This window comes from Falco rusticolus, chromosome 4 (genome assembly GCF_015220075.1).
Source record: "Falco rusticolus isolate bFalRus1 chromosome 4, bFalRus1.pri, whole genome shotgun sequence".
In the NCBI taxonomy this organism is placed as follows: Eukaryota; Metazoa; Chordata; class Aves; order Falconiformes; family Falconidae; genus Falco; species Falco rusticolus.
In genome coordinates, this window is record NC_051190.1 from 52,013,992 (window position 1) to 52,030,704 (window position 16,713).

At 45.5% G+C, this 16,713-nt stretch overlaps 1 protein-coding gene across 1 annotated transcript in view; it reads right to left on the reverse strand.

Annotated features, from left to right (window-relative positions):
- The window catches only part of PTH1R (parathyroid hormone 1 receptor), a 120,590-nt gene that overhangs the window by 35,473 nt on the left and 68,404 nt on the right, over positions 1–16,713 (reverse strand). Inside the window, exons 3-4 of the mRNA XM_037387337.1 lie at positions 5,697–5,807; positions 4,046–4,164 (exon numbers count right to left, since the gene is read on the reverse strand). Of these exons, the coding sequence (XP_037243234.1) occupies positions 4,046–4,164; positions 5,697–5,807 (230 nt within the window). The remainder of the gene's footprint in view (positions 1–4,045; positions 4,165–5,696; positions 5,808–16,713) is intronic.

Genomic DNA, 16,713 nt, shown 5'->3' on the forward strand with positions numbered 1-16,713 from the left:
ACCGCCTTCCTCAGAATGAACACCAGCCAACCCCTTCCCCCTCCTTTCCTTGTCCTAATGCCTCTTTTTAAACACCGGATGGAAAATAGACCGTGTGGAGCTGCCTGGTCAGGGTGCTGGGGTGGGAAGCCACAGATCTCGCAGCTTCTCTGTTCAGAGGCAGGGATGCCTTCTGAAGATCCAGGGTGCAACTGGGATGATGGATGCCCATGCATGCCTCCTGGGGAAGGAGTGGGACAACAGGATTTTCCACCATCTCTGCTGCATTGGTGAAGGGTTTTCTTAAAAGCAGAATATGAGAGAATATATACAGACTGTGGTGCAGCAGTGGCTTTCAGCACTGCCTGAAGGCATGAAGAAAACTGTCTTATCTTCCCATGACACGCTGCTAAGACATCTTTCCACAAAACTTCCTCCTGCCCCTTGCTAAACAGTTGTTTTCTACTGACCACGTCTGAGACACGGTTGTTCATGGCAAGACTAACGCTATCTGCAAGGTATTTGGGGAAACACGCTCCAATAGCCAGCTGCAGCCTACCTGCTCCCCTGGCTAAGGAGAGGGCATCAATCTTCAGGGCTGTCAATCTCCAGCGTCTTTCAGCAGTGCTAATTTCCCCTTAGAAAACAGCCCAAGAGCAATCGCTCACTGGGCAGTTACGAGCTGTTAATTCTCCCGGCTCTGATGGCTTTAGCATACTTTGCTAATTTCAGAAAGCGGTTTCCGTGCTGCTCTGTGTGAAATAATCCTATTTATATGGTTCAGGAAAAGGTAGCGAAAGTCACAAACTTTCTCTGGGGCCCTCTGTTTGCTGCTTTGGTCAATCATAATTATCCCGTGGTGGCTAAAATCAGAAAACTATACACCTAAACAAACATACATGGACATATATGTGTATGCACGCATGGACATGGGTATTTATTTAGGTGTGTGTCTCTGTATATATAGCTATAGGCCTATTTCTAGAGATAGCAATGCAGCTATCTATATATAGATAGATATATATAGCCACAGACAGACATTTTTTTCCTAATGCATAGTTTCTTAAAAGTTCCTCTGGTTCGATCTGCTCAGATGCTGTCCTACTTGGAGTCAGCCCACGATCTCCTTTCAAAATGTTGGTTAAATGCAGCTGTTACTGGTGACGCAAAGATGCTGTTCCCCAGGGGGGGGGGAACAATAATAGAAAACAATCTCTCTCTAAAGACGACTGTCTATCTTGCCAAATTCCCTGATTCTGACATCTCTTGACATATTTACTTCAAGAAAAAAACCAAAGGAAGGCTTATTAATACCAATACTTCAGAGCCACGCTTGAGTGTGAAAGACAAGAGGGCTTCCTCACTCCCTGAAAGTCATCACTGAACTGAGAAAAAAAAAAGGTCATTCCTTTCCTCTTTCATTTCCAGAGTGCTTTTTGTACCAGAAGGCCCAGGAGACCTGCACTGAATGTATATGCATTGCTTCACTTGTCACTAAAATGCAGCTACCTCTACGGTAAAACGGGGCAACTACATGGCAGCATGAGCATCCCTGTGAGCTGAGCCCAGGACACGACTGAGGAAAGCAACCTCTTGCAAATACAAGGTTAATTATATTAATAATAATAATGGTGATAAATAAATGAATAAATGAAATAGATGCTGTGGAAAAGCATTTGTTAATCACAATACAATTCCAAAGCTGGGGGAAACTTCCATTTTTTCTAATGTTCTTTGCACTGGGTGGGCATCACTTAGGCTATACCGTGTTGTCCATTTAATCTAATGATGATGATGGTCTAATTTGTTTTACTATTAAATATCATTAGATTTGCCTCTGTGTAGCTAGAAGAGAAAGCTCATGGCAAAAGGTGGCTGAGCCTTGTGTACAGAACGAGGATGATAATATTGAGAGGGTTTATTGAAACAGCTCACAAAGGGAGAGGTTATGAGGAACAGTAATTTTCCAAGCAAGAGCAGAGGCTTGGAATAAAAATGAAGTCTTCTGCATTGTGACACCTCAGTTAATGTCCCTTTGTTAGGAAGCACAGCCCAAGTCCCCTGTCTGTGCCGTGACCACCTCCATGCTTAGGGGACACAGACAAAGACAAGATACACGAAACACAGGAGAACAGGCTTTGCTTTCAGCCCCTTTCACCAGCCTGGGGGTGGAACATCTCTATTTCTTCCTTGTGCTGGTAACAGATGGACATCTGTTCTCTTCTTTGTACCCTTTCTTCTCTTCTTTGTACCCTTTCCCTACTGATTGACTATGACCAAGTCCTAGCTGCCAGCACGGGAGGTTTGAAGGAAAGGACCTCCTTTCCTTAGGGGAAATACAGGAGACTTGCTCAGCTGAAGTAGGCTGCAGCAGGTGACTCCCCACCTCAGCACAGGGTGGAGACAGGTGGGACAGGGGAGACAATGACCTCAGAGAGGTCAAGAAGTTGTGCAACTCACTAAAGCTCTCAAGATTTACTTGAGAGTAAATCACTGCTCTGGTTTACTCAAGATGAGTATATCATTGTGAATAAATGACGCTCCATGACTCCAACACCTACTCCAGAAACTTCCCATGAACCTCTGGGGCTAAAATAGCTCTTTCCACTGTATGGACTGGGAAAAGATGAGTCCCACCAAACTTTTTCTAAAAGTAAGCATCGTCCAGCACCAAGACAAGATGCTTTGCTATGAAGTAGCTGGAGCTGTACATCGTGTATACTATTTTGTCTGTTCCTTGACTGTATGATATAATGCATTCAGATGCTCAAATAACATCTTTCCTCACTAAACAACTTCATTCATATGTTGCTTCACCATTGAGAGAAAAAAAACCCAAACCCAAAACAAAACAAAAAAATTGTGCTGTGGTTGGATTTAAAATTAAGAACATTCTCCCAAAGGGACTGTGTATCATCCTCAAGCCTGCTCCCCACCGTGAAGCTTGTGGTTAGATCTTTATCTCGAACTGTCTGAAAATAACCTTTGCTGCAAATGATCAGTCCCTAACGCTATACCCCCTATCCAAGGAGGACATCTTCCAAGTGCCACTGAGAAACCAGAGGTTTCTGCTAAATTCTTTGCAAATTACAGAAACAGAGCAGCAACCGCGCGTGGGTGGAAATGTCTTTCTCTGCGAAACAAGAAGGTCACATCCTCTCAGGTGACTCTGCTGACAGCATTGCTGTCACGTTAGGATGGAATTGCTTCTCTGATGCACTTGGCTTGGGAGACACCAGAAACGCTACAGAGCTCCAGCTGGGCTCAGACCCAGACAGAGAAGTAGGGAATTCCTGCCAGCTACTATTTTGACAGTCACCTGAATTCATATAAAAAAAAGGCCATAGATCTGATGTATTGATAAGACTTTTTTTTTTCCTTTCTTTTTTCCCAGGAGCATACCAATGTGCTGTGAATCCCTCTTCTAACTTTGGACTGCTGTCCCTGTTTCAAAATTGTAACTACACCAGAACTAGTTCAAGGTCTGTTCTTACATGTTAATTTGCTTCAGCGAAGGACACTGCCCGCCCCCCCACCCCATCTCCAAGGAACAGACCACATAAAATCTCTGATGCTTAATTTATACCTCTCAAGCAAGAGGTTCTCTGTTAATCAGCTACAGAAGTAGCGTTGCTACTGGTTTGATTCACACATCTTTTAGCTCTGTGTTTGTACAACCCCTAGCACGGAGAAGTGCATAAACATTGGAGTTATTGGTCACTGTGGTAGCAAAACTATTGCCTGGTGGGGAAGAGAGAATCTCAGTGGCATGGAACAACCTCCCACCAATTCTTTGTGTCGCTCAGCCCGTTTCAGTTTTCCCCCAAGATCTCTTTACAAATGGGATCATGGCAGCTGGAGGAACCGTTTCTGGCTTTGAGGACAATTTCAAATTCAAGTAATTCCCCATCAAAACAAAAATGTGGCTTTGGCAAGCTTGGACATAGTTTCCAAGAGGAGGCGGCAAACTAGAGCTCATCAAGGGTTTTACATGAGACAGTGCTCCTTAGGTTAGCCCTGGATGAGGCCAGCACTTCATGCTTCATGCACAAATGCAACTGCCTACCCTTTCCCTCGTTTCGTTGGTGAGGAACTTGGCACATTCACTGTAGTTTGCCCAGGTGCGGTTGTTGCCTGGGACCAGCTCCCAGCTCCCGTTCAGGTCACACCGACGATAAGCATGGCCTGTGGGAGAGAAACGAGAGACAGAGTAAATGGGACTAGACCTGGCAGAACAGGAGAAACTTCTTCCAAGGGTGGATCCAATCAACCCTGCTGCCTCCTGCCTGCTCTGAAGCTCAGCTGCAAGAACAGTTTCCATCTGCTTAACAACTTTATCAGTTTTCTAATTGAGAAACACCAGAGAGCTTATAACAAGTTGCCCTTAGTTTAGGTTAAGATGTTGGGTCTACAAGCCAAGGAGACAAGCTTTGAAAAATTCCAGACAGAACCATCCTCACAGTTACAGGTCTCTCTGTGAAAATAAATAGTGATCTATATTATACTACTCTTATGATGCTCTTCAGTGCATCTCAAGGTAGATTTTTCTATCGCTACCCTCTTCATGGTGACGGAGCAAGAGAGGGCAAGGTTTCATTTTGAGATTCAACCAGCAGATGAAAACATCCATGTTCAGATGCCTGTGGGAGGCACCATTGCATGAGCTGTGTGTAAGAAGTCCCATTACAGATGACAGGGATGAGACCAGTCAACAGATCTACCTGTCCTGGGACTCCAGAGGGAGAACTTTGAGAGACCTCTGAATCTAAGGGTCTTCATCTGACTCCCACCCTAGCTGACTTAACCAGTGGACATCAGTGAGGTGGGCAATCTGTGCCATGTTGGGTTATGGAGTAAAAAGGGATGGATTGCCTGTTCCTCCTGGTCTCTAATGTGACGTGCATGTGCAGGGGTCTCTGCAAGAGGGCATCAGCTGGGGGTTAAGCTGGCTCAACTCACAGTCCCTTACAGAGAAGTCCGGATAGGCTATGTGCAACCAGGGTGCACTGGAATATCATTACTTGTGTTCTGCAAACAGCATCAGTGCTCTGCTGAGAACACACAGTCTTAATTCTCTATTTTTTCAGTCTTTGGGTGTACAGCTTTGCCTGAGAGAAGAGAATGCTTTAGCTTTGAAAACACACTGAGGAGCGAGTGTACTTCAATTGCTTCTAAAAACATGCACAGACTTCGCGGCACCACAAGCAAGCCAAGAAATGTGCTGCCTGAGGGAAAGGGAGATAGGGAGGAATTCACAAGTGCTGGTTACCAGCTCTGTTCTCAGATACCCACTGTAGGGGTCTGGGCAGAGATCGAGGCTAGAATTAACAAACTCGTGAAGTGAGGAATATAAATTGGAAGAATATCTTGTGGGTTTCTATTGCTACACAGTTTGTGGCTTCAAACAATTACAGGTTGGTAACGCTGCAGGACTGCCCAGCTGTAAGCAGGTAATCAGTCCGTATTTTGCCCCATTACAGTCTGAGTGGGGCAGGTGGGAAATCTGTCATTTTTTCAGTTAAAACAGAGCTTTTCTTTCAGCATAGAAGAACAAAAAGGCTGTTTGTTTGCTTCCTTTTCCCTGGCTTTACTGCTGCTTGGAAGGGAGTCACTGTGTGACAAAAAAGGGATGTTAAAGAGGATTTCTAATTTCTGACTCACAGAACTCCTCTTGCTGCATCTTACCAGGCTCTGCTGACACAGAGGACAACACCTACCTTTGTGATTGAAGTCATAGATGTACTCAGGACATGGCATAGCCACCACTTTGCCTGGCACACCCTCAGGCCAGCAGACAATGCCATCCCACTCAGGAAGACAAAAGCCATCTGTGGAAGAGACACAAAGACGAAGAGAAGTCACTGAACCTGCAGAGGAGACACCGATGCCCCACTGTTCAGAGAGGGCTCTCCATGAAAAAGCCAACAACACTGTCACACAACATTTGAGAAAGCTTTCAGGCACCATCACAATTTTCTTCTAAGTGTTTAGTTCCTGAAGGTGCCACTTCTCCCAAGTTTTGTTTCAGAAGAATGTGTCAGATGCAGGATGAGAGCTGGGCGCTCCCTGAGAGGGGTCAGTGCTTCTGGAAAGTTGCTCTCCCTTGTCTGCTGGGAGAAATGAAAATGGGGCAGGAAAGCAGAGTGGAGAACAGGAGGACCTGAGCCCTCAGGACTCTGTAGGCTGAGGCTGACGGGCAACCTGGAGATGCCCAAGGGAGCTTGGCTGGGTATAACCCTGACAGGGCAGCACAGATTTGAGCCTAGGCTACCAAGGAGAGAGCTTGTGCTGTGGCTATGTCATTGTGAGGCTCAGAGTTACCAGTTCAGGCTTCCCTGCAAGATACTCATGCCCACAGAGTAGACTTGCTGTGATTTAATGCCTACGAACCATTAATTCAAATTCAGCTGCAATTTTAACTAATTATACATCAGCCAGTCCTATGCTATACTGTGATGCTTTGCTGCTTTTTTTTTTTGGTGGAATTTCAGTGCGCTTTTAAGTAACACTGAGAACTGGTGAGAATCTTTAGAGATATATCTGTGGCAATGTTTCCAACTGTAAATAGAGAATATTTCATTATCTTGCTTTGTAAGGAGTAAAATGATGGCATTTCTCTTTCCTAAATATTTGCATCCTTTCCCATTTGACATCCTTTTCGCCTATGACTTCACTGGTCCCAGCTTCCCATTTCCCTGTGATTTGATCTGGAGCCATGCCCCTGCTAATTGCCGGGGCACGCACACCGACTGACCAGTCACCTGCTGCCAAGCACCATGTATATAATGGTTGAGTTTTCCTAGCTTTCCTCAGCACTTACTATTTTTGATTTCTGCCCTTCGCTCAGTCACAGGTTTTCAGAAAACGAGCAGAAAGAGAATGGGCAGGTGGAGGAGTCACATGAGCCCGTCGCCTTGGGAATGCAAATATCCGGGGAACAGTTTATCTCTGTTATACCACTTTGCTAGGCTCACTGCTACTTCCCAACCTTTTTGAGAAGGGAGTGGTGGGGTAGTTGTTACAGAATTTTTCTTTAAATCACCTCTGTTCTCCCTTTCTGTTCATTGAAGAAAGCTAAAATAGCCTTGAAGGAGAAATCCTGCCTCCCCCATACACAGAGCTCCCACTTCCCTCGGTTATTTATCAGCAGATAGCTCTGGCTTCTGTGCTTAACTTAAGGAAAACCAGAGATGCAAACCAAGAAAGAAGTCCTTTCCCACATTTTATGCCTGCCTTTTGCCCCTAAACTTTCTTCAGAAAACTAGTAAGTATATAAGTATATATTTAAAGTTCTTTGTCATTTTGCAACTCTCCAGAACTGGAGAAGTAATTAAGCAGGTCTTCTATTGACCCGTAATTATGAGAAGCTTTGGTTCTCTCTTTGCAAATGAAGGTACCAGCCGATCATTCAAGGGCTCCAGCATCATGTCCTACATGAGCATGTAGGCTAAGAGGGTCATCAAGCAGCTCTGCAGCCTGCACGGTTTGCCACCGGGCTCTGAGGCAGCCGAGGTACCAGTGATGGAGGCAGACTGCCCTGGGAGATGGGCTGCCCACCCTCCTGGCAGTCTCACCTTCCTTATCATCTGTTCGTTAAGTCTGTGGGGGACAAAGTCAGAATTTATCCATACTTAGAAGGGCTGAGGAATCCTCCAGGCTTCTTATAAGCTCTGGGAACTGACCTCATTATCAACACTACGTTAAAAAGAGGGAAGTCAAACCCTGTTCCCCAACACTTACATCCTCTCAGTTTATCAGCCACCCATTTCTGCAGCTTTTGATCCATAAGCTCCCAGTCCTACGTGGGAGCAAGCTCTCATTCAGACATGGATGTTCAACATGGGCTGCATTTCCCATCCCTGGGGAAGGACTGTGCGCCCAGACCTAACCTGATGCTTACCTACGCCTTTGAGTTGGGCTGTGTTAATCGGTTAAAATCCAGCTGCAGTAGAGTATTTGAAGTGAAAAGGAAAAATGAGTGAATCTGTCCCACTTCACCTTCAGAGCAGTGTCTGCCCACCATACCGATGGCAGCCCGTGTTTATTAACAGCATATAAAGTGTCTGACAGAGAGGACTTACATGTGAATCGAAATAAAACAGAACAGCCTGCTCTTATCTGCAAAAGAGCTCCACTAGCAAAGAAATGGTAAACACGGCCAAGATCTCAGCATGTTTCATTAGTATCAAAGCTAGTTCCTTAGCAATCTTTCAACCAAACAAGAATTGAACCTTTAGAATGAATGTACTTTCACAAGATTAAATAAGAACCCAGGATTGCTTTAAAGACCTGGGATTGCCTTAAGGGCTGGGATGGTGCCCTCCAGGGTCAGAGCTCACAGTGATCAATTCAGTTTGCTGGTATTTAAGGACATGAAAAACAACAGGAAAAGTCATCCCCTAACAGCTGATTTCTTATCTTTAATTCAGTGCTGATGAAAAGGACCAGACTAATCCCTGCCTATCTCCTGAAACACTAACTGGGAGTGAGGGCAGAGGAACTAGAGTTCCTCAGCATCAATGTGACGAAGAGGAGGAGGAAGTTTATTGCATTTTTCTCTGCTTCCAGTCACATTAGAGGAAGAATAATACTACTTTTCTTATTCATGAACACAGGGAAAGCCCTTCCCTTTGGCTCATTATGTTGCAGGATTACTTACACTGTGAAAAACAGTTTATTTATTTTTCAGTTCTCTGAAACCACAACAAAGGATCAAAAGAAAATGGGAGGGGAAAAAAAAGTCCCCCACAAAATTTGGATTAGGACAAAATGTTATTGTCTCTGAGGTTTCTTTCCAGACAAAAAAGTAAATAAAGATTTCATTTAGTCGTCAAAGTGGTCTTAAAATAAAACCAATTCTTTTTACAAAATAAATAAATTTGGGTAAGCTTTGGGTAAGCTGTGAAGAAACAACATTGGGGAGGAAAAATGTCCAAATGTCAATGCTGGGAGAAAAACCTTCCACTTTTCTAAGAGCTTCAGAATGACTTGCAAAGGTCATCCTTCACTTGTAAGTAGTTTCATTTAGTATCATGCTGCAATATTTGTCCAGAAAATATTAATGTGGAAAAGTATCTGGTGGGTACACCCTCATGCTGTAAACACACACAGACACACATTTGCAATGGGCTCATTCAAAAGGGAACTGACGGTTTCTGGATAACAGGTTATGCAATTAGTTCTTTTGGGGTATTTTGATCCCCACAATCCTCCCAAAAAGCAGAGGGTTGAAGGCTCTACGCAGGAAACAGTGGAAACCAGTGTCGGGACACCTCTGGACTGCTGCTTTATCATGTGGACAATTTTTGGAGCCATCAGCTGCCCCAGAAATTAGAAAAGATACGATCATCTTTGCTGCCTCTCATTGCATCTGAAATCTTTCCATGCCTCTGTGCATTGACCTGTAGAATTGATTCATTAAAGCTGTTAAGGATCTGTTGGGACTCGATCTTCAGAAAGCATCTGAGTCCCCAAGAAAAGACACAAATGAATCCGTCATAGTTATCATGGACCCTTACAACACAGAGAAACCTCTTTAACCTCCTCCCCACCTCTACAGCATCCCCTGTCTCTGCCCTCTCAATGCTTGGAAAACCCATTTCATCCAAATCTCAGTCATCCTTTCTCCCCTGCCAGTTTTGTGGTGGCTGATGATCAGCAGAGGGAAGGGCAGGTGACCATTGGCAGCTGTCACCTGGCTGGCTGGGCAGCCAGCTGGCACGAGCACAGCTTACAGTTAGGCACAGCATGGCTGTTCCTTGCCAGTCCAGGTAGCCGTGGGGGCAAGCGGAGGGGAGCTGGTTTGGGAAGAGGACTGCAGTTATTAGTTTGTGGTAGGGGAAGGCTGGGCGGGGAACACCCGCATGTTGAGCCAGGTGCCTCTGGACCTCCTGGTTTCAGAACAAATGGAGAAGTTCCTACATTGACTGAAACTCTTGGAAAACATTTTTCAAATGGAAATATTGACTGACGTCAGGACCAGCCACACTTTGTGACTGTTGGATCCACATTCCTGGGTTTTAATGCAGCCAAAAGCTGTTTCTCCACTCTGTGTCCCAGAGAAGAGCCTCACCATCCTTCTCTCACTCCTATCTTTGGTACCTCCATTCCTTCCATCTAAGAAGGCAAACCACTGGCCTTCTGATAGGACAGGGGTGAATGGTTTTAAACTAAAAGAAAGGAGATTCAGGTTAGTTGTAAGGGTGAAATTTTTTTACTGGGAAGGTGGTGAGACACAGGCACAGGTTGCCCAGGGTGGTGGTAGATGCCCCATCCCTGGAAATGTTCAAGGCCAGATTGGATGGGGCTCTGAGCAGCCTGATTGAGTTGTTGTCCCCCTTCATTGCAGGGGGGTTGCACTATACAACCTTTAAAAGTCCCTTCCAACCAAAACTACTCTGATTCCCCACATTCCTTCCTTTCTCGCTCACTCCACCCGCCGTATCCTCTGGTCTGCACAGCCATGTGGCACCTCTGCCATTAATTTCACCAGCTTGAGACCACCGATGTGATACCCAGGACCAAATACTGCACCTTCTGCCTCCAACTCTCTCCTATTTTACTCACTGTAGAGGTCACTTAACAGAACAGCTGAGCTGATGATAAAATGGGGAGGGAAAATACCATATATTCCATTGGTATTGTGCTGGAATCCAAACAAGACTTTGCTTCTTGTTTGTTTTCCCAAATATTTCCTCTAAACGTTTTTTTTCTTGGTTTATAAAAATATTAACAGTACTAACAACTTGGCTTCTCTCTGTTGTTTTCCTTTTCTCCTGGTCACTTCTCAAAAAAGAGATCCACACTGAATTACAAGAAGAAATCTGAAAAATGGTGAGGAGTTTCAGGAAATTAATAAAAAATCCACAAGCTGACAATTTTTCTGATGGCTATATTTTAAAATAAAAAATAAAATCCATTTTTTCAACCCTTTTTAGAAGCTGTCATTAGAAAAAAAAAATCTACCACCCGTAAGTAGTGTGCTTTTGACATGCTAAAAATAAGCCAGTCTCTCCTGAGACACTGTTAACAATATTTAGAAGCAGAGATAATCAGAAAGGATCCAGTTTGTTCTAAATGCTGATTGAAAAGCTCTTGAAAAATTTCTTTTTTTGGTGAAAAATAGTTTGAGAGTTCAAATATGCTGTTTGGATTAGTACAGGTGGGTAGGTTTGGGACATGAAGCCGCATCTTCCAAGTGAATGGGGAATGCAAACCATCTATTTCCTTGGAAGGAACAGGATCCACTGAAGATGTAAGTCAAAAGGAATTCATAAACTTTTAAGAAAACAAGTAAATCTCATACATATCCCACATGCAAAGTGTTCTGGGTGTGTATCGGTCGTTCAGGCAGTGCTGAATGGAGGATACCACTTCTCTCTCAGGCATGTACGTATGGGGGTGAAGCTGCTCCAGATTCAGAGCTGTAGGTAGCTCTCATGGATGGAGACAGGGAAGGTGGGAATTGCACTGGAGCTTCTCATGTTTACAGGACATGGCCAACCACTGTAGTCCTATAGACATTAGTCCTGCAGGACATGAGTAGCTGAAAGTAAGGCAAGACCTTTTTCTTCTCCAGAGACTCTGCAGGTGCCTCATCTTGGTGAATCCCTTTCTGTCTCCCTAGTTTGATAGGACTTCAGGGAGACAGGCCACAGTACCTGTGGAGAAAGTGCAGACCAGTGGCCACCACACTCCCTGACTACAAACCTAACACGGGCAGGGAAGTGAGGTTGGCAAAAGCCACCTGCTGAGGCAGGAACTGAAGCTTTGTCTTCTAAGACTCCTTGTGCTTCTTCATCCCATAGTAGTTTGCCAGAAGAGGCTTCACAGGTCCTGAGATGTCCTTGCTGCTGGTCAAACAAGATAACCGCTCTAAGGAAAAGCTCCTAAGTCCCTTTGTTGAAAAGGAACAGAAAGAAAAAAAGAAAGCAATAGGGAAGGACTGGGAGGGTGGGAAGATTTCATTTGTGGCCCCAGAGGAGAATGAAATGCTTGGTCTGCTTAATCCAAGAAGAGAGAAGGAGAAGAAAGATTTTTCCCCTGTTGGCAAGCAGTATGAATGGAGATGAGCTACAAAAATGGAAAATGATGCAAAAAAACCTCAGGGGTAAACTGTCAGTGAAGAAAGCTTATAATATAAATTAAGAGATAGCTTCTACTCTTTAGATGCATCATGTTGGGGATGAGGTCAGTAATTCCATTGTCCCTGAGTGATTTTAAGATAGTATTATTAGAGCAAATAGAGGCTGTGACATTATGGGGCTAGGAGGAGGGCATCATGTCACTCACAGCTTCCTCTGCATGTAACACCAAGCTCTGTGGCCATCCTTGTGCTGGGACAGGTCGGTGCATCTTCATCCTACTTCAGTACCCTGTATGCTGCTGTCTCATATCAGCAGAGTCGCTTGGGCTTCCCAAAGACACCTCAGATTTCCAGCTGGCCTGGCTCCCTACCTCCACTCCAGGTCTCAGGAACCACCTTACTTATGCTGGAGGCAATCACTTTCAAGGACAAGAGAAATTTTGAAACATTCCAGATTACTCCTTCCCTCCTTGCTAGGTACAGAGATGCCAACACAGCTCCTGTATGTACTGGTGCTCTCATCTCTTGGTCTTGAGGTGCCCAGCTCATCACTTCCTCAAGCCAAGCCAAGCCAAGCCAAGCCACAGCACAGCTCAGACCCTCTCTTTCCACTGCTACATCCCTGCACCAGTAAGGGCCACCTCCTCTAGTTTCTCCGTGTATTCCCGACAAGGCTGTTTTGTACTTCTCAGCCCATCAATCCAGTTCACGCGAGTCCCCAGCTTCAGCTGAAGGCAGCCCCAAGGGTTCAGGCAACAAAGCCCTCCGTGCAGTACAGACCTCAGCCTGAGGGAAATGTGCTGGGAGAGATGATGCTGAACACTACTTTCACCCACTGCCTTCCCAGGGCTGTGCTGGGGCAGGGACTTGGGTCACCAGCAGAGAGTTCCTCCTCATCCAGCTCTGCAGAGGACGCACTACCACCACCATGAAATAAGCACTTTGAGAAGATGAAGTACGTGGAAACATGTCAGTTCACCATCTAACCAGAAGTTAATGACATGTTCCTCTAATATCAATCACAATAAGGCAGGTATATACCTGCCAGCTAGAAGTCAGAAAATCTGATTTACTTCTCTGCATCTGCATGCTGTTTTATCACAGATCATCTTTTCCCATCTTCTAAGGCTAGACTGCAAAATCCTCCAGGCAGGGCGTGTGTGTCGGTGCCTAAAGGTTACTGTTATAGTGTACCCATTCATCTCACCGTTGCTTGGATTGTCATGAATACTCCTTTACAGTAGTACTGTACTACAGAGTAGTTATAGTAGCACAGATCACTGTAGTTTTAGAACAGATGTGCCTTGCAGCTCTCCTTAGCCCTTGAGGGTTGAAATCTCAGGGCATGGCAATTAATAGTCATTATCACAAGCCAATATGGGATGCTCAGGATGGAGTGCACACACTCTTTGATGCCATTGCTGCAGGACTTGCCTTTTGCAGGCAGAAAGGCCAGTCACAGAGCACTTTGGGAAAGGGCTGTGTCACAGGCATCTCTCATGTTGTTCTTTGTTTCTGCTTGCCCACCTGAGCCTAGTCAGAAATCCCAGCACACTGCAGGTTGCTTCGGAGGAAGAGAGAGGAAGGGAAAGGCATATTTGGGCCATGCCTGCTCACTGCTTAGACTGTCTCCACAGGGTGCAATGAGGGCTATTCTCTCCTGCCTGCTACTTTTCCCTTGTCTCCTCTCTCCTTTCCTTCCCCCCAGTCTCAATCCCAATTTCTGTGCAAGTGGTACATGCATGTGGAGAACACATTAAAACCATCTGCAAGGGTGCTTGGCAGATGGGTAAATGCAAACATGGTCTCGAGGTGTTTATCTAGGGGTATGGAATATAAATCTGCCCAACTTACTCTGGCACTGTGCAAGGCACCAGGGAAACCACATTTGGAATACGGTGTGCAATTGTGGTCACTCTATTACGGGAAGGACATTTGGTGGATTGGAAACAGGCAGGGAGGAGCAACCGAAAAAACGACCCAGCATTTTGGGACAGGGGAGGGAGAAAGGGAGACTTGGAGGGCCAGTGCCTCTGTACAGGGGTGTTTGGCGTTGTGGATGAGTTTCAAGCTCAGTTGTTACAGCATGTGTGTATGAATGCTTGCATATGCATATGTGTAGATCTATAGGTGGGTATGCCTGTAGGAAGGGCTGCATATTGTTGACCTGCATTGTGCAATACAGGGGGAGCATGTGTCTGTTTTGGGGAAAGATGCTCTGCACACATCCAAGTGTGTTTGCATGCGTAGCTGGGGGACACAGGGCTGCAGTGTCTCTCAACAGAGTCGTGCGCAGTGTGTCCTGTGCCAGTGCATGCATCTCTAAACATCTGTGTGTGTTTATGGGTACCACGGGATGGCCAGCATGAAGGGAGGGTGAGGAGAGGGGGTGGATGGATGTAGGTTCTACCTGTTACTACTCAGAGACCCTTGCTGGTCTGCACAGTGGCGTTTAGTGGGCAAAACACCCCTTGCGTGCTCAGCCCTGGAGGAACTGGACTTTGGAAGGGAAAGATGCGTGGGCCAGGGACTGTTTCAAGTCATAATGTGTCTTCACTCACCTCAAGGCAGAATGGGGAAGTCCCAAGGTTATGACTGCTACCAGATAATAGCTAGCACGACACAGCTCCAGAGAGCTGCCTACCCTGACATCACTAGCCCATTTCACATGCTTCTTGTCCACTCACTGAGTTCACAACATGGAAGAAGAAATATCACCTTCAGTCACCCATCCAATAAGACCTGACCTGCCACTACTGGCCTGGCTCAGCCCAGGCATCCTTCTTTCCTCATTTGAGTACATCTAGTCCTTCCAAACCTCTCCAGATCTCCCTCTGAGAGGGTATAGTGTTGGTCATATCAATCACTACAGTGTGCATAGAAATAAGGTTCATAATTAGTATTTCAGTTTAGACATCCTATGTACTGTTTTTCACCCTTTCTCCATGTTACTTTAAATATCTAACACATGGACCATTTACACCTCCCAGAACTCCTGAGACCTATCCCTCCTGTGCATTTCCAGACCCATACAGCTGCTCAGCACACACTTCTCAACAGGGTTGGAAGCCTTTGGCCCATAACTTTTGCAGGTAGGGGCCAGCCGTTGGTATTTCCTATCTCTTGCTAGCTCTAATTCAGGCACAACTAGTGAGTAGCCATCTGTGAACTGCTGCAAGCCCTCGCTGGTCATCACAATCTGCTGACCTGAATGGCAGCTGTGGTAGATGGCTTGGGCGGGAGATGATGTCTCTTTGTAGGGTTTCAGTGCTCTCTAGACGCATACCAGAACCGCAGATGCAATGAGAAACCCCAGGCTTGACCAAGACTCACTGATTGCATCTATACTAGTCAATACAACAGACCATAGCCCATTTTCAGGCCCTTCAGGTCCAGCATGGCTCATATCCATGATCTGAACTCCCCCTCATGCACGCCCCAGAACAGCATTGTCTGTGGTGCCATCTTGAAAGTTCCCCTGGTCCATACTGGTCCCCAGATGATGTGCACTTATGCACCCAGACCAAAACTGTACTGGGAGCATGCTAACACGGGACAGTTTGCATGTTTGCAAGACAGTATTTAAGCCAATGTTCTGTCCCTGCATCACTGAGTCACAAGGACTGAACACAGAAGTAAGGAGAAGAGAGAAAGGGCAGGAGAAGATACGAATTATTGATGTGGTTAGGGCAAGTCCTGAGTGCCTTGGATGCCTTTGTCTCCCTTAACATCTAAGGCACTTGAGGCTACTCTCAGCCGCTGAGGAGACCCTGGCGGGCTGGATGACCAGGAGATGATGCCTGAGCCTCTGGAGAGAAAAGCAGGAGCAGATCCTGGGCTTGGGTATAGGTCCTTCAGGGACAATGGAGCCGTAAACTTGGATGCAGAACCCACACAGCTTAGGTAAATATACACAGCTTCTCAGCTAAAAATAACCTGCTTCCCTAGCAAATAGGTTTATTTATTAAAAAAACAAGTCATTTTGAGGCAAGCTGCAACACCTAGGACTCTGAGAAAGGATTGCTGATGGCCTTTGTTAATAACAGGTTTGTATAAAAAAAAACCCCTCCCTTCCCCCACAAAACGTCCCATCTCCTTTTCCAAACCAGGGAAAGACAGGCCTTTAATTCATGGATAAAAAAAATATATATTTTAAAAAAAAGTCAGGTCTGATGGCTTACGGCTGGGAATTTCACTTCATCCCCTTCCAGGTTTAACTTCCAGGTGGGCATCAGGCTGCCCACCATGGCTGAAATGTAATATTTGTGTATGTAGAAGAGAAATTTTAGGGTTTCCTGTTCTTTCCAAAAGGCTTTCATCTAAAGACTAAATTTAAAGAAAAAAAGGGGAAGAAAAAAAAAAAAAAAGAGAAAAGAAGAAAGGAAGCCAAATGCTTGTGGGGACAGGTTTCTGGGTTGGTAGCTTTTTTTTGTTTTAATATTATGAGTCTCCATCCCTCAGTACCTTAGCCAAAAGTGGTAGATGATGCACGTATCTTGAGACAGGGCCGTGTGGGAGCACACCGGACTGGCTCAGCCCTGTCTCCCCATGTCACCCCATGGATCAGAGTCCGCAGCAGGTCCTCAGGCTCCGAGAGATGCCTGGAAGGTGATCAGGGGACAGAGGACACTGTCTATGTGGTCTGTCCT